The sequence below is a fragment of the Ylistrum balloti genome, unplaced genomic scaffold (assembly GCF_031769215.1).
Source record: "Ylistrum balloti isolate Yb309-2 unplaced genomic scaffold, AGI_CSIRO_Ybal_v1 Utg369816, whole genome shotgun sequence".
Lineage (NCBI taxonomy): Eukaryota > Metazoa > Mollusca > Bivalvia > Pectinida > Pectinidae > Ylistrum > Ylistrum balloti.
Window position 1 is genome coordinate 409,923 of NW_026781986.1, and position 20,521 is coordinate 430,443.

Here is a 20,521-nt window from a genome sequence, read left to right on the forward strand (position 1 = left end):
TGTTCTTGTGATTGAAAGTATAATTCTGTTTGTATTTCTTTTGTTTTTTGTTTGTTTCCTTTGCAGTCATCAGCACATATCTGGAGACAATCTAGTCTGCTATTGTCGTTTCGTTCGGCTCTAACTGGAGTCTTGTATTGATCAAATCCATCCGAAGCCATACATAAATCTATCGTTAAGTTTTAGTTTACAGATCCTACTGTTTCGTCACAAAGGTAGTTAGCATCGTATGTTACTTGAATAACCTTAATGATTTCCCTCTGGGCATTAACCATACCATGATAAAACATTCAATAGAATTCACAGATTCGGATAAATCAGAAAGAAACGGTAATTCAAAAGAAAATAATACAGGAACCAATTACGGTGCAGAGAATCCGGATAATTCTCTGGTTCAATCTCATTGTAAATTTATTTATTGTGGTACCGAAAAGCATTGCAAATAATGTCTCGTTTGCAGATTTTACGACATTTAAGGATATATATTACCCTGTTCATTACTACCTTCTTTCAAAAAGAGTTCCAGAGTAAAGTAAAATCTACATAAAACGTCTTTTGTGTATGATTATCGAACTTGTTTATAGAAGTGTAATATTTCATGTTGTCCGAGAATGGATGCATTTCTGCATATTATTCAAAAGTAATCTTACATCATAGGGAATGTAAGGGAGAAAATCATGTCCTCTGTTAATCAGGGACCATGAATCCTTAATGGAATATAAACAGTTCATTCCAAAAAGGGCGTATCGCGTAAGGATTATTCAAATAAACTACATTCTTGCAAATTAAGTCGATATTCAATTGTGCTTTATTTGCTCATTTGTTTGATAAATACAATTTAAAATCACTGACATGCTGTATCTTGTTATCATTGTCGGAGGCAATGTATGTGGAACGAGACACGAGGTGATAAAAATGAATAGCTGTTTTCAATTCAGGCCTGAAAGATTGTAGCTTTCATATCCGTCAAGGTCCCTGTTTCAATCTAAAGGAGAGGGGAGGGGGAGTTTGCATATAGGGAAATTACTTTTTGGGAAAATGATTTTTTATTTTTATATAATTCAATCCAGGTTAGAGTTAAAACTGTTAGATTGCAGTTTGATAGTATGAAAATAATGATGTGAACCCCATCTGGGGGCATTACGGGCTGAGCTCAATGGGGGGAATTTGCTTAAGTTTTAGATTTCTCCTTTAAAAATTCAATTTGTCAACAGTTAATCTATATATTAGCATTAAATGGCCGTGTTACCACTGTCATCACCGTGTGGGGTCACGTCAACAAAAACAACATTTTTTATAATAGGACTCGGTTGACCTTTAAGGCCTATTTGGCCTCTAGTTCCGTATTGACGTTATGAGGTCACACAGACTTTAGAAACAAAACATTCTTCTACCAGCTCTTACTAAGCAAAACATACATCGTTTTACTATTACTGTGGTTTACTGGCGCCATGTTTGATCAAGCGATGTTAATATCAAATTGAAATTTTAAATTGTGCTGCTGTATTTGGATATAAAATGGCGGCAACGGTGTGCCGTGTTTTATCCTTCGATCTCACGTGCAGTCCTTCGGGGAATAGGAGCAACGTGTAATTGGTTTCTTTTGTAATAACACTTGCATAAATTTCAAAAACAAAGATTAAACTTAAATCTAAATGGTTTTGTGAATGATTTTGATTTTTATCCCTTCCCTATATTTTTTTTTCATTATGAAGATTCATTCATTTTTCTCAAATGGGATCTTAATTTCTATTCATAAATGAAGCTGACAAATTCGCATTTTTTTTTCTTTTTTGAGCGGGTGAGAAATGAAACATTGCAATACCAATCTTCTTCGTAACACACTGTTCTGTCATAGTATTGTCCTCCGGAATGACACTTTACCCCAATTTCATTTGAAATCATGTAGTGGCCCTTCCACATGACGTTCAGTGAAGTAGTCATCAACTAGAAGGAGGTCATACTTCAGAATAGCCCTAGCTGTGATAGGCCCATCAGTTTTGCTACTAAGTTCTATATGATAATTCTGGGTTGATCACGAATTGAATTTCTCAATTGTATTATAATATTTTGTTGCACGCATTTAGTGTATCTGGATGTTAAACAGAATATGAAATCTGAAATACAAATACCGTAGATGTACATATCAATTATCTACTTTTAATTGAAAAACTCTAATTCATTATTCCCTCATACGTTTCCCTAAACGTTTCTGTAAATATTTTGCAAGAACCCGTTATAACACCAAACTTTGGCAGGAAAAAGAGGTTAAGGTTCAAACACGTTTTTTCAGCTGTGACAATGACTAAGTTGGTGTACCTGTAGTTGGCGTCATCCAGTCTTGTGACGTACCTGGTCGTAATTGGTGACGTGTCTGTGCTAATTTCTTGCCTTTAATTTAGTGACTGCACTAATCACTTACAAATCGCGCAGCTTCATTAGTGTAAAACGCAGTTTTAATGCATAATCAAAGCTTGGACAACGAACACCCATTGACCTTTGACCTTTGACTTTTTTTTAATGTTAATACGCTATTTCGTTATTGGTGGGAGGGACTTTCTAACTCTTCGAGAGGAAGATCTCGTATAACTTTTCCATCATTATCAGAATATAAAAACTTTAAAATATTGATATAAAAATGAAATATATTAAGTAAGTACTGCCTGTATATTAGATAGGCACAGATCACAGTTGACAAAGAATGAGTGACCAAAGAGGAATTTTGTAACGGAGAATACAAGTACTCTAATGTAAGCTGTTCATCATTAAAATGTATTATTGTAATCAAAACGTATTACTTTTTGTTTACGATTAAAGATGTCTTGTTTTAAGCGAGTGTACAATGTTGGAACCCTTTCCTGGCCTCCGTTTATTTGTTTATTTACTTAGTATGTTTTTAAGCGTTCTTTCCCAGCCATTATACATCTGAAACAAGGACTGACACTAATTTCCATGTACCAGCCATGAAACGCTTGATGATATAATGCGTTCATCCTATCCGTCAGTTCATCGGTCGTCCGTCTGTTGCACTTAACGTTTTTGTCAGTTCCTCTTTTTTTCTCAAAATTTCTTTCTGGGAGAGATTTTACAGTTTCGTTGATCTTATAATATCTGTATATTTATTTGTCTATAGCTGAACCGTACTTCGGCGGTATCTAAAGAGTGCAACAAAATGCATCTCCAAACAAATCAATAATTACAAATGTTTATTGAAATATTTGCAGACCTTGGGGTAAATTTATACAATCTGTGTTTCCACTGCCTTTTTGTCATTACTGTATCAAATTGCAGTACAAGAGAGTGTATACTGTACATTTAACAGTGACTCTGTCGGCGTAAGAATAACAAGCAAATCCATGGAATTTATATCCCCCGCTTTCCAAACATATTGTAAGTAAATATTTTAGAGGTTAGGAGTAAACATGTCATAATGATCTGCTGACCAAGTTTCATCTAAATCGGATTACATTTAGAGAACTTCGAGCACGGAAAAGAACCAACCAATGAAATCAAAGGATACCTCATCAGTATGCATTATTATTAACAGATGACACTGATAGTCAAACTCAGCCTCAATGACCCCAAGATGCATCTGCTGACCAAGTTTCGCCCAGATTGGATGATATTTGGGGAAGTTAGAACACGGAAACGAAAGTGTGACAGACGGACGGACGGACGAACAAACCCAAATTAATATCCCCCGTTTCGGTGAAAGCGAGGGATGAAAATAGAAGTAATTTAAAGAACAAGCTTAAACACCATGAAAGTGGTTTTTTTATGTTTTCCATTCTTTATGATCAGCTCCAAGAGAAGCGAATTGTTGCTGTCATGACATGCTACAATCCCCCTACATCGTACAATTCTCCTCTGGAATCCTTTTACTATCACTCTTTCACTTCCTCTCCTTTTCCTGCCGTACGTTTCTCACATACACAAGTCGAATCATTCACCTCCATGTTTGATGTCATTGATGTCGTGTCTGATAAATTAATGTGTCTTAGAAAAGAAGACGAAGTTATATAAGTTCCTGTCCTATTCAAACTATTCTTAAATTGTGTAATTCATATGTACATTTCTTAATGAAATTAAGTTTATATAAAGTCAGTGAGGAAGGGTATTTTATCCAATGCCTTAACACGCATGACTGACATGTCATAAATATATTAACACTGATAACACAAATTTATGATGACACATTTGTAATATGACCTAGCGGTATTTTCATTGGTTGAAGGTTTTCATCGCGACGTCCAACCTCATTTGCCATTGTAACAACACCAAATAAAGAGAAACAGTGTGAAAATCTCGCCGTTTGGATTTTGTTGCAGTCTAATAGACAATTATTTTCACAATTGTTTGCAAAAATATTTAAGTTACATTAAATGTTGGGATTTTCGTCATATACAGTAACAAATGTTATATATTTGTGTCATTTCAGTTTTGGTGATGATGTCTGGTCTACTGATCTACCCGTTGGGATTGGGTTCAAAGTTCATGAAGTTCCACTGCGGAGCCGGTACCCGGATGTACCATTCAGGCGATTGTCATATAGGTTGGAGTTTCATGCTGGCGATTGTGGGGACGAGTTTGGCCATCTTCTGTCCAGTACTTTCTCATTTTACAGATATGAAAGCACGTGACCTCATATGAAAAGACTTTAAAATGTCATTTATTGAAGTGTTATTTAAAGTCATTCGAATGGAGTTAATCGTAATTTGCGGAAGTGACGTCACATGATCTCCCATTTGATGAACATCAGCCAGCATGGCAATTATATTGAAGAATATATTTCACTTCCAAATAATGCTGATCAGAGGGAAAAGAAAACTTCATCAACCATTTTGACGTGAACGTAGCCAGAATTTGTTTTTTTTTTTTTTTTTTCATCGTTCGGGATCATATCATCTTATATCTAACTGGCCGCCGTGATTAAAATTGAATCAGATATATTTGTCTTGACAAGTTGTGTTCACTAAGTGAACGGAACGTTGCATATGCATGTTCTGTACGCATGACGTCACGTGTGAATTAGTCACGTGCAGTATAGAAGCGAGATTTGTGGATTGATAGAGTATTGTAGACATGTATATGGCGATATTTACTTTGATATGCAAAATTGTTTCTGGCAATAATGTGCATTCCGCTCGCGTAATGAATTATTTATAAACATTCCATACTAAACACGAGTAAATTGTTTCGCCATCGTTACCAACAATGATGCAAGGGGCCCGCGAAGGGGTCAACACGTGATTGGTTGGGTTTTTATTTTTCACTACCAGGAACCTGCAGTAAAGATACCACAAGGTTCTTTCTCGTTACTACAGCTTGCACTGCAGAAACCAATTATTTTGGATCCAGTGCAACGAAGACAGTTGGAGGTACGCATTTGGCATAACGATCCTGTGTCATAAGTCAACGGATGGGAATCACGTGGACACCTGTTAATCTGGACCTCTGTCTTCCGGACAAAAAGACAATCCGAATATTACCGCTTATTAAGAACCATTGTCGAAGTGTTTCCAACGTGAATTTATTTGAAATCATAAATGTTCAGACTTTTAAGATTAAACAGATCAGCTACCATGTATTGTTTACCATTGTATCATGTATGCACTGAATTGTTGTTAATGATATCATGACGCGATATTGGTTTGAAATTCATGTCAGCGTCATAAGAACAAAAATATGTTAATATTACGTCACTGTATTCAAAGTCAATCGGACGCTTTAGATTGGTATCCTGTTCCAAGCTTCGCTGTTATTCTAATAATATATTTTAAAGACAGGGTTCTTTCATTTTAGATTTTTGTTCTTTCTAAATTATTTTAGAGTGTAAATCATTGTGATGTGGTCCAGCAATACCTGTAGACTGGTTAGAAATCTGTTCTCGGCACAGCAATGCCCCCGGCGTAGGATCAGAGTTGTACTGAAGATAGTTTAGGAGACATCTTGAAATCATTACTACACAATCATGTGAACTTTTGAGAACTTTTTCATATGAAACAAATACCTAATGTAAAGTGTTCATGTCATAGTATTCTACATCCTTGAGTGATGTGGAAATGGTTTCATTGTGTCGCGTGTTCACGCCAACATTTGCATTATGGTACAGCATTATGAATATGCAATGTCACTGATTTCATTATCATATGGATATTCATTCATCAATTTCACTTTCAATCGTGTACATTATGTCAGGAAAGACTCTATAGTGGGTCGAATTAAGTTTAAACTACGTTGTCTTATGTAGTTTCCATACCCGCCGCCAGGGATCGCGAGATCGTGAAGCGCTACATAGCAGAACGAACAAGTACCACTACAGATAACTCCGACCAGAATGAAATAATACTTAATAAGTTTAAAAGGAAAAGTCTTCACCAACCAAGACATTTGACATCAGAAAACTCATTCTGTTATCGCCATGAACAAAGATGGTGGGTCACATTTTATTATGTCCATTCTCGAATTTTGTAATTTTGAGGAACTACTCGTGTTACTTACCTTGTATGTAAAGAGATATAGATAATATGTTAGTCAGATTCACAAGTACTCTTATAACCGTACAGTATTCCTAGGATAACGAACCTAACAAAATCTAGCCCTTTAGTCACGTGGAAAGACGTGAAAGCTGCACGTTACTGTTAGAACAAATGTAATCAACACATAAGTAAATGATTGTAAACATTTATTCTCTTTATTTACGGCACAGAATGACTGTTGGATACGAATTTCATTCCCTGTTTGCAATATTTAAGACTTTCTACATAAAAGTCACTCTGGCACACCAAAACGTATGTTTAAATCATAAACACGTGCTGTTTTACAGCGTCGTCAAATGCTTTCGTGAACAATTTAATTTGAGAAAAATTCATTATGCAAGCTTCATTGAAAACGTCAGTAGTTTTTACCGAGTTGTTTCTTCGACAGTGATGTACAGCTGAAGTAATTTGGGAGAAGCTGCCTTTATTGACACGAGTTGTTTTTGACGGCCGTTTGTCCATGAATGCAAAACCAATAAAAATGAAAAGTGAATGAAAGCCGTTTTCCGACAAATCAATTACAATAATTCCTTCGCACTTTCGCGGCCTAAATCAAATTTGTTTTGTCATCTTTTTTTCTCTCTTCAAAATGTGATAAAAATAAAACTATTAGTGCGACAGGAAAGCTTTGACACTATACGACATGGAAGGAAGGGTGATGAACTTATATAGTGAGATATTGTGTTATCAGTTTTCAGGCATAAGCGGCTCTTCGTACCTACAAGATCTTACAAATACCGAAAAGTGTGTTTTTGCCACTTGAAAGTGTAGGAATATCACTCACACAGAAAAAAAAGAAACAATTGTGTATTGGCATACGTTTTGTGTTACTTTCTCTGACAAATTAAGATTAAATATTTATTTTAAAAACAGCTTTGTGTATAACGAAATGATACTTATAACAAAGTGATACTTCATTACATTCTTATATACGAGTGTTACTTATCTATTTTGTCACGTGATTTAATCTCCCGACAGGTGATTGGCGATATCAAGTCCGTCATATTTCCCGATGTCGGTCGAAGTCACATTATATCATATTGCCAGCGTGGTTCAGTCCACTCTTATACATTAGAATAAAGCGCGGCGAGTTCCAGAGAAAACGCTCTTGATCAGGCCAGTGTTGTCACAGGGCTCGACCGAGGAATCAAACCTTAGCCATCTTGGTAAAAGGTGCTATCCACTAAGCCATTTGAATGGAAAGGGTAAGCGAGATCATAAGTCTGCACGTTTGTGCGTTATGTCAATGACATAAATCCCATTAAATATCGAATAGCCACGTGGCAAAACAAATTGACAAATGGTGGTTAAATTTAAAAATAATGAACATTAGGCAATGGAATTTTAATTATAGACCAAATAATCCAACTAACACTAGTCAGGATCAGTCATTCCATTGCGCAGTATCACACAAGCACGTGTATATCAGTGTTTTTGCGATATATTGGGTATTTCGAAAGTTGATTAATGGGGGACAACTCTTTCCAACTTCTAAGATACTCGTTTCGTTTCAAAGCAAATAAAACATAACTTTATCCAGTTATTTATCGATTTGAAGAGTTTGGAAATATATCTATACAAATATATCAACCAGGCAAAAGTTGATCGATATATACAGCGGAACCTCTTGATATCTGGACTTGTCATTTTCCCGAAATGTGAAGACAATCCGGCAAGAAGTATAAGAAGAGAAAAGCAGAGTAGTACAACGCCCCTCCCCGCTTCTCCAACAACCCCTATGAGATTTCAAATGGTAAAAGCATAACCGCTTACCTTAATTTTCCATCCAGTTGTTTGGAGGATTTTCAATCAATGGACACTAAAATGAAAGACTGAGCGAATTGAAAAAGCGTGACAGGCGTGTCGTACGTGCCTCTAGCGTGACTTGTTGCGGTCAGTATTGTCAACTTGTCAAACGGTTTCCTCATTGTCAAATTCCCAAGAAAGGAAGTTATTTCCTAGTTTCTTTTTATTATAATAGGAAAGAGTGTGCTAATAAAAGATTCCAAGCTTCTGCTGATAATTTCGTATTTTACTGTCAGCCAAAATAAATAGATAAATGAAAAATAAAATAAATTGAAACAATCACGATAAAATAGAAAACAATACACTTGATAAGTTCTCAACGCTGACACTATGCTGAGAATTAAAATTATGAATTTCTTTGGTGCAAGAGTGGAAACTGAAATCCCTAAAGTTCTCGCCTGGGTGCGAGATTTCGAATTGTGCGAATCCTGGTTAAGGGATTTTCCGCTTTGTATAGTTTATAAGTTAAGTTAAAATTTTATCGACGTTAATATTGGATTATATGTTTATATATATATATCTATAAATATAATAGAATCTAATATATTAGAAATGACTGAATAAATAAATTAATTATGTACATTGTGTCTTAGTTTTATTTATATCAGCAGAGACTGATCTGACTGAGCTCAGCTGAGTTTGTCTAAAACGAGAACTGGGGATGAGAAAGGGACTGCCACATAAAATATAATTTTGATAGGGAGAGACCAAACGAAAAAGTTACACTGTTTCCCTTTCAGAAAAGTGTCGAGAGCACCTCTTTAATGTTTTTTTAAAATATATTTGGTCTTAACAGCCCACATTTCAGTAGTGGGGTCAAATAAGGTTTAAGGTCAAAAAGAGGTCACCATGACACCATTTCGAAACGTGACATGGTGCTTTTTTACACGTCCCTGCATTTTGGTATGGTATTGTCACCATACACAAAACGATACATACCATTACATTTTGAAATCTGAGACCTGTAGGTCAGAATGATGACCACGTTTGAGGAATGAAGGGTTATCGTAATTCAATTTCGTCCCAAGGGACATTTCAACTGTGCTGCATACCATCGTAAATTTGGAACCGCAAAGAAAATACCCACATGTCGAAACAGTTTTAGATTCGATGAAACTAGAGCAACATATGAAAGATTGATTAAAAAATTACAGGAATAAGACCAGATATTCCGGAAGGATAAGCGTCCCCTGCTTCAACAAAGATACTCATCATGTAAATTCTGGCTAATTTAAATAAGTAATGTCACTTTCCGAATGAGAATAACGTAAAAAGTCAACATGATCAGAAGGTATAATAACAAGCATAAAATAAATCCAACTTCATATCAAACAAGGAAATAAAATTTCCCAGTGATATCATATAACGGCCGTAAAACTTCCCCATAATTTTCATCCACATGTCGTGTGTTTGTCAGCTGCTGATATCAAGTCCTTGAATATCTTATCAACTGTCAAATGTAAACACTATAGTCTGGGGGTGCAGGGATGCTGTTATCCCGCAATGGAAAATTCACAATAGGAAAATTGAAATCACGTCGTTTATCGTAAAGCTTAGTGGAAAGCTATACATGTTGGATTTATTGTAGAAAAATAATCGAGATAAGTGGCTGATGTAGAAGAGTTTGCCATGCCCCTTTACTTCCAATTCTGATGGGTATATACGATAAACACAATCAATATAAATCATGCTATTAATGACTTGACATCTTTGCTATATATGAAAGTGAATTTGACTAAATGACATGTTTTGATTGGCTCGATAATTTCAGCCTAATTTGAAAATAAAATTAGACGTGTCGGAGTGAGTTTGAAACTTTTAATGTTATCTGTGAAAAGGTATCCACACGGTGGGAGGCTTAAGTCTTTATATTGAAATTCCATAACTCTCTTAAAAATAATTGACCATTACCACACCAGAATGTGACCTACATAACACCATTATATAACTATGTATCAAATAACAGTTTTATATCTGTAATCTGTACCGGGTAAAGATTACGTGAGTGGAAGGGAAATCATGACGGCATGAAGGACACGGATAACACGATCTGTCCCAGACTATGAAAGGGCGATGGCATAAAAAAAGGGAAGGCCACTATTTGTTTCCCATATTCCCTATAATTCGGTATGGCGGTTGTCTTTTGGAAGATCTTGACACCAAATTCTACAAAATTATTGTCAACTAGAAATTTGAAAGCATGTAATTTTATCAACCTCCATTAATTTCAAGGCCAAGATCACAGTTACTATTTGTATACACTTGAGTAATTTAGTCATCCGTATCGTGAGAGAGTTTGTTGTGAATTCAAAGGTTAAGGTAAATTTCAAGGTCATCGTGACTATTTATGGAAAGTCGTCAAATATACAGTCTTTAGTTCATAATTTCACCGAATGTTCTAAAAGACATTTTGTTGACAAAAAGTACATTTTCTACAGCTGACTGTTTCGTCTAAGGACTAGCGTTAATCGGAACCATTCGGAAACCTCCGTCTTGATTAGAAGTAAACTATATGAATAGTCGTCGTTACTGACAATATAGTGGAAAGCTCTGAATAAGCTGCAAGTTGCAAAATTATAGAGATATTGGGTTGGTAGGTAGTTTTGGTAAAGTGTCTGTCCTTACATTGATCAAAATATGTCCCTGGAAATAGACAGGACATAAAACATGGCGAACCCCTTCACGTCCTATGTCAATTTACAGACGATCAAGAAGCGTCCTGTGTCAATTTACAGACGACCAAGAAGCGTCCTGTGTCAATTTACAGACGATAAGAAAGCGTCATGTGTCAATTTACAGGCGATCAGAAAACGTCATGTGTCAGTTTACCGGCGATCAGAAAGCGTCATGTGTCAATTTACAGGCGACCAAGAAGCGTCTTGTGTCTATTTACAGACGATCAGAAAGCGTCATGTGTCAATTTACAGGCGATCAGAAAGCGCCATGTGTCAGTTTACAGGCGATCAGAAAGCGTCCTGTGTCAATTTACAGGCGATGAAGAAGCGTCATGTGTCAATTTACAGGCGACCAAGAAGCGTCTTGTGTCTATTTACAGACGATCAGAAAGCGTCCTGTGTCAATTTACAGGCGATCAAGAAGCGTCTTGTGTCAATTTACAGGCGATCAGAAAGCGTCATGTGTCAATTTACAGGCGATCAAGAAGCGTCCTGTGTCAATTTACAGGCGATCAAGAAGCGTCTTGTGTCAATTTACAAGCGATCAGAAAGCGTCCTGTGTCAATTTACAGGCGATCAAGAAGCGTCTTGTGTCAATTTACAGACGATCAGAAAGCGTCATGTGTCAATTTACAAGCGATCAGAAAGCGTCCTGTGTCAATTTACAGGCGATCATGAAGCGTCTTGTGTCAATTTACAGGCGATCAAGAAGCGTCATGTGTCAATTTACAGGCGACCAAGAAGCGCCCTGTGTCAATTTACAGACGATAAGAAAGCGTCATGTGTCAATTTACAGACGATCAGAAAGCGTCATGTGTCAATTTACAGACGATCAGAAAGCGTCTTGTGTCAATTTACAGACGATCAAGAAGCGTCCTGTGTCAATTTACAGACGATCAAGAAGCGTCTTGTGTCAATTTGCAGACGATCAGAAAGCGTCTTGTGTCAATTTACAGACGATCAAGAAGCGTCTTGTGTCAATTTACAAACGATCAAGAAGCGTCTTGTGTCAATTTACAGACGATCAAGAAGCGTCTTGTGTCAATTTACAGACGACCAAGAAGTGGAAAATAGTACAAAACAATGTAATTCCAAACATTTGAGTGATGTTTGCACCTCGGCTGATATTTCAGTTTCATGAAGAGTAGAAATACATGTAAGAATGAAAACATCCAAATAAGATTACATGATTTTTATTTAGAGTTTGATTATTTGAAATAACTTGATATTTCATTTACATAATGGGAATTCTACGCTGTACTATCGGTAAGAATAGAACACATGGATTGTCTCCCCTAGACTCTAAAATGTACATCATGCAGAGTTATCTCCCCTCAATCGTACGTCTGGGAATACAAACTATTGACTAATACAAATGGCATATAAAATCTGCCGTGACTAGAAGACATGTTATAAGCTCTAAATTAATTCAAGACTATAGACAGAAATTCAATTTTTAAAGTTTAAAAAATCAAATTTAGGAAAGTTTAATTCATATTAATAAACCTATCCCTTCCATTCATTTCAAAATAGTTTTGATTTTCTGAATGAAAAAAAAAATTGAATTTTTGAACTAATCTTTCTTCAAACCGCTGTACATCGCACTTTAGATTTTACATATCTTGTAAAAGCTGCAATATATTAATATGGACGGTTTGCATGTTTTCATTCATAGTAAATGCATCTACAATATGGCCACCTTAGTTCCTTACAATGACTGTATTGTGTGAAAGCTGCACCAGTCTGTCTGCTTTTACACACACCCTTCCCCCCAACTGAACTCAAGGCAGTGTGTGTACATATTCAATCAGAACGTATACCAAAAAATATTATATACATGATTTAATATTTAAATCTGAGAAGCTATTACTGATATGAACATTCATAAATATTCAGCAGTTTTAACAATTATTTGTGAATTAAATACAGCACCAGAACAACAATGTATATACAAATTGTATATCCAATATAAAAGTAAAACGTTTTAACAAAATCTGTGACAATGTAGCAATTCAAAATTCATACAAATATCTATGTCCGTAATGTGCTTGTTTCAGATGTCAAAAAAACATTGAAATGCACATTTAAACTTTCACAGCATCAAATTACTTGTAATTTTCAATATCAGATGTGAAATTATTTTATTGATTAACATTCTTCAATTACAAAAGTATGAAAAAAGAGATGAACAAGGCACAAACAACTGCCAATATCTTTTATCAATGACATTTAAATTCTGATTTGTTATCATTTTCATCTCAATCTCATTTTTATTGATAAAAGTCCATAAAATTTATATGTTTCTAAAATAAATCAATCTTGATTTTTAAAATAATTGACAGCCAACAAAATGAGATAAATCTTTCTTTTCTTGGTTAAATCTAAACTTTTCGTAATGTCTTTCCATGTTCTCTACTCTATCCAGCGGGATTTTTTCTTAGTGAGTTGGATGTATGTGTTTACATAATATTCCTACGACAAGATATTGTAGTTTTCATCAGGCTGATGTGAGTGGATGTAGACACTATCATTCACCTAAGACGAAGACATTCAGATGAGGGAATGCTGATCGAGAGACTGCTGGTCTCAAGTTCAAAACATGGTCCACTATATCACCAGGATAAAAAGAGTAAATGTACTGCCAGGAAAACAGTTGATGTATCAATTACGGTTTTTTTATTTTCATTTTTTCTTTTTTTTTTTTAATGTTGAGCTCCGCTTTATATTATAGATTTATAGAATATGTTGCCTTTATGTGTACAAGATCAACTAGAACTGTCGCCTAGATGGCTGACCAATACCCCCCGCACACTGCAACAAGTCAATGGATAAGTTAAAGTGTTATTCTGAGAGTAATTGACATATTCTGCATGTGCCTGCATTTCTGGAAATCAGAAGGGGTGGAATACATGTTGTTCATGATCAAGAGAGTCTTGCATTACTTACATGTTTATTGAAGTAATATTTTCCACTGAAGGGCCACAGAGACAAAATAATGGTCACTATAATAAGTGGGTACTACATCAATCTCAAACTCATCTGGCAATCGGTTGATAATCAGAGGCCAGGATTGTGTTTCCGCGGTAACAGTTTGGGAAACATCTAATATGTCCAATTATTGGCGTTACTGAATGACATCTTTTTACTAAGTTTGAATACAATCGGTCAAATAACTGAGGAGTTATGGACATTTATTAGAAAACTTGTTTATAGTGACCAGTTACCATGGCAACCAAAATTTTCAAAAAAGAAAGGGGCATGCATATCTACACATGATCCTTAACATTCCTGTAAAGTTTCATCAAAATCGGTTCACAGGTTTATGAGGAGTTAGCCGGACAAAATGTGTCTACAGACAGAAAGACAGATGGACGGACAGGCGGACGGACAGACAGACAACCTGATTCCAGTATACACCCCCCCACCCTAACTTTGTTGCGGGGGGTATAATTAATCTCAATCGTGGGCTGACATTCTTTAACAGAATCATTTGAGACAAAGTGGAGAATGAGATGTTATAGAATGTCAGCCAGAGACTGAAATAAATTAATCTCAACTTCATATGAGTAGATTCTATCTCTAGTACATCATTTTGTCGAAATTTGAAAAAACCTTCTCAACTTGTTTCATTTCACAAATCTGTGATGCTATTAGATTATCTCCCTTTGCAATTAAGCACCAAAATGTCAACTGAATGTGACATCACTGGATAGGCCATAAGATTCCCATCTTAATTACATAAAAAAATGTATGAGAAAAACATGTCAAAAAAAAACAGGGTCATTCATTTAAAAACAATTAATGGGATCAAACTTTACAACCAGTATAGGGTAATATATATATTGTATAAAATTATTCTGAAAATGAGTTTTACAAGTTGTATTAACAATTGTAAAAGACCCAATAGATCAAAATGTTTGGTTTTACAAGTTAAGGTGATCATCGGTTAACAGTGAAAATAATTTCGATAACAAATCAATATCAATGCATGATGGATCAAACAAGGTAAAAATTCTAGCCAATACTAGGATAAGTATATCATATTTAGAGAAGTTCTTGGATTTCTAATTAATTGAGAAGAATACACAAGTTTTCTTTCCATAAGACATCAGCTTTAGACGGCCTTGCATTTGTATATCCGAAGATGTCCCTGGTAGTTCTGGAGAGATGAAAGTGGTTATCTCCCTTGAGCTATTTACCTAAAATTTAGAAAAAAAAGTTAAAATAACATTTGTCAATCAGAAAAAAAAAATCTGAACTTCAGAAGTCCTTACCATTTAGTTGGTTCACCTTTTGTATGATGTTACCAAATAACAGAATTTTACTAGTTTAGTAATGCAACACAGAATTTTTTCAATTTAACCTTAGATGCGATAACATTAATATTTTTGGTAAAATATCTTAACCTTTGACATGATGACCTTGACAATAGGTCAGCTGGCTTCTTGTTTTATTTCAATATTTTATTTCCTTTTCATTAGAAAACCTGTAATATTTCAGAGATGACAAATTTAACATTAACATTTGCATTTTTCCAGCTGGTGACTGGCATCCATATTGAATATTTGATGAATTGATATTTACATAACAAAGTCAAAAACCGTTAAGAATATCAGATATTATGACTTTCCTGATTCTGAGGAAATCAGACACATAGACAATATGAGTAGCACTCCTATCTCTGCTGTAGGGCTCCAATTGGAGTTATCTGGAGAGTGGGATAGTTGTATTTATGGGGGCTCTATGGGGGCTTGATAGAGGGACAACCAGATCAGTGTTAGCTAGATAGTGAGACAACTGAATTAACGGTGACTGGATAGTGAGACAACTGGATTAGTGGTGACTGGACTGGATTAATGGTGACTGGATAGTAGGACAACCTGATTAGTGGTGAATGAATGGTGGGACAACCTGATTATTGGTGACTGGATAGTGGGACAACCTGATTAGTGGTGGCTGAATAGTGGGACATCTTTATTAGTGGTGACTGGATGGTGGGACAACCTGATTAGTGGTGACTGGATGGTGGAACAACCTGATTAGTGGTGACTGGATGGTGGGACAACCTGATTAGTGGTGATTGAATGGTGGGACAACCTGATTAGTGGTGACTGGATGGTGGGACAACCTGATTAGTGGTGGCTGAATAGTGGGACAACCTGATTAGTGGTGACTGGATGGTGGAACAACCTGATTAGTGGTGACTGGATGGTGGAACAACCTGATTAGTGGTGGCCAGATAGTAACACAACCAGATTAGTGGTGGTTAGATAGTGGCACAACCAGATAAGTGGTGGCCAGATTGTAACACAACCAGATTAGTGGTGGCCAGATAGTAACACAACCAGATTAATGGTGGCCAGATAGTAACACAACCAGATTAGTGGTGGCCAGATAGTAACACAACCAGATTATTGGTGGCCAGATAGTTACACAACCAGATTAGTGGTGGCCAGATAGTAACACAACCAGATTATTGGTGGCCAGATAGTAACACAACCAGATTAGTGGTGGCCAAATAGTAACAAAACCAGATTAGTGGTGGCCAGATAGTAACACAACCAGATTATTGGTGGCCAGATAGTTACACAACCAGATTATTGGTGGCCAGATAGTTACACAACCAGATTAGTGGTGGCCAGATAGTAACACAACCAGATTAGTGGTGGCCAGATAGTAACACAACCAGATTATTGGTGGCCAGATAGTTACACAACCAGATTAGTGGTGGCCAGATAGTTACACAACCAGATTAGTGGTGGCCAGATAGTAACACAACCAGATTATTGGTGGCCAGATAGTAACACAACCAGATTAGTGGTGGCCAAATAGTAACAAAACCAGATTATTGGTGGCCAGATAGTTACACAACCAGATTAGTGGTGGGCAAATGGTAACTCAACCAGATTAGTGGTACCCAGATGGTAACACAACCAGATTATTGGTGGCCAGATAGTTACACAACCAGATTAGTGGTGGCCAGATGGTAACACAACCAGATAGTAACACAACCAGATTAGTGGTGGCCAGATGGTAACACAACCAGATTAGTGGTGGCCAGATGGTAACACAACCAGATTAGTGGTGGCCAGATAGTAACACAACCAGATTAGTGGTGACCAGATGGTAACACAACCAGATTAATGGTGCCCAGATAGTAACACAACCAGATTAGTGGTGCCCAGATGGTAACACAACCAGATTAGTGGTGGCCAGATAGTAACACAACCAGATTAGTGATGGCCAGATAGTTACACAACCAGATTAGTGGTGGCCAAATAGTAACACAACCAGATTAGTGGTGGCCAAATAGTAACACAACCAGATTTGTGGTGGCCAGATAGTAACACAACCAGATTAGTGGTGGCCAGATGGTAACACAACCAGATTAGTGGTGGCCAGATGGTAACACAACCAGATTAGTGGTGGCCAGATAGTAACACAACCAGATTAGTGGTGGCCAGATAGTAACACAACCAGATTAGTGGTGACCAAATAGTAACACAACCAGATTTGTGGTGGTCAGATAATAACACAACCAGATTAGTGATGGCCAGATGGTAACACAACCAGATTAGTGGTGGCCAAATAGTAACACAACCAGATTTGTGGTGGTCAGATAATAACACAACCAGATTAGTGGTGGCCAGATAGTAACACAACCAGATTAGTGGTGACCAAATAAAATCAAAACCAGATTAGTGGTGGCCTGACAGTAACACAACCAGATTAGTGGTGACCAAATAGTAACAAAACCAGATAAGTGGTGGCCAGATGGTAACACAACCAGATTAGTGGTGGCCAGATAGTAACACAACCAGATTAGTGGTGGTTAGATAGTGGCACAACCAGATAAGTGGTGGCTAGATAGTGACACAACTAGATTATTGGTGGCATGATAGTAGCACAACCAGATTAATGTCAGCTGGATAGAGAAACTTCCAGAGTAACACTTGCCATGATTTTCAGAAAAGAAGACTGTATACAGTAAGTGTCACCTATATTAACAAAGAGAGATCACCATAGCAACCACTGATTTAGGAATGGTATTGTCAGTTGGTCAGTGTCTACCTTCAACAAAACAGTGACCTCTACTTCTCCTTGACCACGTCTGGCTGGTAGTCTGGTTTGACTGCCTCAGTCAGTGACTTAGCATACATGTCCAGTCTCTGGGTCATCTACAACAGATAAACAGGACAATGGCAAGGATACAAACAGGTCAACATCTGCATAAAGATTGAAACCCTGTAAATTTTCTAACTTCCTAGAAAATTTGATATATTTTAAAAACTCGCTGCTAACTAAATTGCACAAATTGACAAATGTATCTGATTTAATGTAGTATTTAAGCTTTCTCAATCACTGATTTTCCAGAAAAAAATACAACAAAACAAATAAATAAAATATTGATTTTTTTTTAAAAATCAAATTTTATCTGTCTAGCTGTACCAGTGTACCTCCTGGTGTGAACCATTTTAAGATACTTTTTACCTGGTATATCTAGGTCTATATATAGGTACGTGTGTATGATAAGGGCTTAAGAGTCTATTTTGATAACTATATATAACATATACCTACCCTGAAACACCAGCCGTCTTTGACCTGTCTACAAAGATTAAGGTCAACTTCTGCCACCATAAGTCCATCACGAGTCCTTGAAAGTCCCTGTAAACCAGAAATAATATCTTTATTTACATACAGATGATGATGATGATGATGATGATGATGATGATGATGATGATGATGATGATGATGATGATGCAAACCAGGAATAACTTACAGTAGATGAGGAGGAGGACTACTTTTTTTTGCATATAATATCTACATTTAGAATTTTAAAAAATAAATATTTCCAAAAAAAGAAAGAAAAGAAAAACAACAACAAAAGCAAGCATTTAGTAGGTAGCCTTGTTACCTGGGTCTGCTGCATTATATATGAAAGTTTTCTACGGACTTCTAGGCAGAATTTATTTATTTTTACAGTCTTAACGACCCGTCGCTACATAAAAGACGGAAGAAGAGTGGCATTTAATATGTTTTCCTTTCATGTTTTATCAGATATTTCAGAATGTTTATTTACTACCAGGTAAGTCAGGTGATCAGACACAATCCACTACACAAAGACAGGAAGACATTGTCAAGTTACACTCACAAAAATTCTTTATCTAACGCAGCAAGTGATAAAAGTGTATTTCTGTGTAAGGTTGAATACTTGATACTTGACAACATCTTTTAATTCTTACAACCTTAAGCTCTTAACACTTTTTAAATTACAATCATGGAAAGACTGCAAAATTACAAATTCACACTTTTAGAAAAATTGAACAGACAGATAAAATTTTGAATGTTTTTATTAAAAATTTACAAAAAAAACATGAGTGGGGCACAGCTATCTCTTACTTCATGGAAATAGCTAGAACCATTTCTAATCGCAGTTCAATGTTCAAATGTACAGATGTTGGATTACATTAAATATATGGGAAAAAATTGGTTTTTCAAGAAAATGTGATATTAACCAGAAAGTGACAATAACCAGCATGACATTAAGTGGTTTTCACTGTATTACATTAGATCAGAAATCATGGATGAATCAACAGCCTCACAACACAGTGTATGTTATGCCGAACAAATAACCGATAAACTAAAACCCTAGGAATATATATTTGATACTATTTATAGTTTCTGCTAAACAAATACATATCAACTGTAACCTAACCGTAATGACCTTGTTTTGAACTTTACCTGGAATATTAACGATGGGTAATTACAAACTTAGGTATGACCACCTGGTGCTTGTCAGGAATACAATCCTAATGTTTCCTACGTTATGTATATGAATATGAATATTGATCTGCTTGGATTTAGCAGCATGAAAGCGAAAGGTGAACATGTCACAGTCAGCCTGTTTGGACAACATATTATCACTTCAGCCCAACGAAAATTATTTTGATACAGTTTTACTGTGTAGCATCACTACTACTTTTACTGTCATACATGTATAGGGTATTTTGTTCAATCGTTTGATTGGTTTCATTTGTTTGTTTCTCATCAAGGAGAGTTGGTGTTTCAGATAAATTAAGAATGAAGATTATCAAAAATTAGGATTTTAATCAGTCTGCAGCAGTAGTAGGTTTAAGGAACTCATTTTTTGACATTCTGCAGGACTTATAAGTCATGTTTATTAAACTTTTTAAACATAAATGTAAATTATTAAAGTTTATGTATTATATTGTGTTATAAAGACTTGTGAATTATCTATATTTTGAGGGAATACTCTCATCTTTTAGTCTGAATTAAAAATATTGTTTGACAAAGATTAACAGTACGAATTCTTCATCATTGATAATTTTAAAAATAAATAATTACAAAAGAACACACCTGGAGACTGACTGTTTTAAGTTATCAGTTTAGCCTATGAATAACTGACAGATTGAACAATGTGTATTTGAAGTTTTAACAAAAAACATCAAGACAATTTTCATGTTTTTTGTAAAACATGTA

General features: G+C 35.9%; 2 protein-coding genes across 3 annotated transcripts in view; one reads left to right on the forward strand and one right to left on the reverse strand.

Moving 5' to 3' along the window:
* The window catches only part of LOC132544939 (LHFPL tetraspan subfamily member 2a protein-like), a 45,007-nt gene extending 36,107 nt beyond the window's left edge, over positions 1-8,900 (forward strand). For both annotated transcript variants that reach the window (XM_060208602.1, XM_060208603.1), the window contains exon 3: positions 4,439-8,900. In XM_060208602.1, the coding sequence (XP_060064585.1) occupies positions 4,439-4,650 (212 nt within the window). In that variant the 3' untranslated portion in view covers positions 4,651-8,900. The remainder of the gene's footprint in view (positions 1-4,438) is intronic.
* A 3,297-nt stretch (positions 8,901-12,197) lies between these two features.
* LOC132544930 (beta-ureidopropionase-like) overlaps positions 12,198-20,521 on the reverse strand; it is a 33,406-nt gene continuing 25,082 nt past the window's right edge. Inside the window, exons 13-15 of the mRNA XM_060208592.1 lie at positions 18,599-18,685; positions 18,092-18,198; positions 12,198-15,219 (exon numbers count right to left, since the gene is read on the reverse strand). Of these exons, the coding sequence (XP_060064575.1) occupies positions 18,112-18,198; positions 18,599-18,685 (174 nt within the window). The 3' untranslated portion in view covers positions 12,198-15,219; positions 18,092-18,111. The remainder of the gene's footprint in view (positions 15,220-18,091; positions 18,199-18,598; positions 18,686-20,521) is intronic.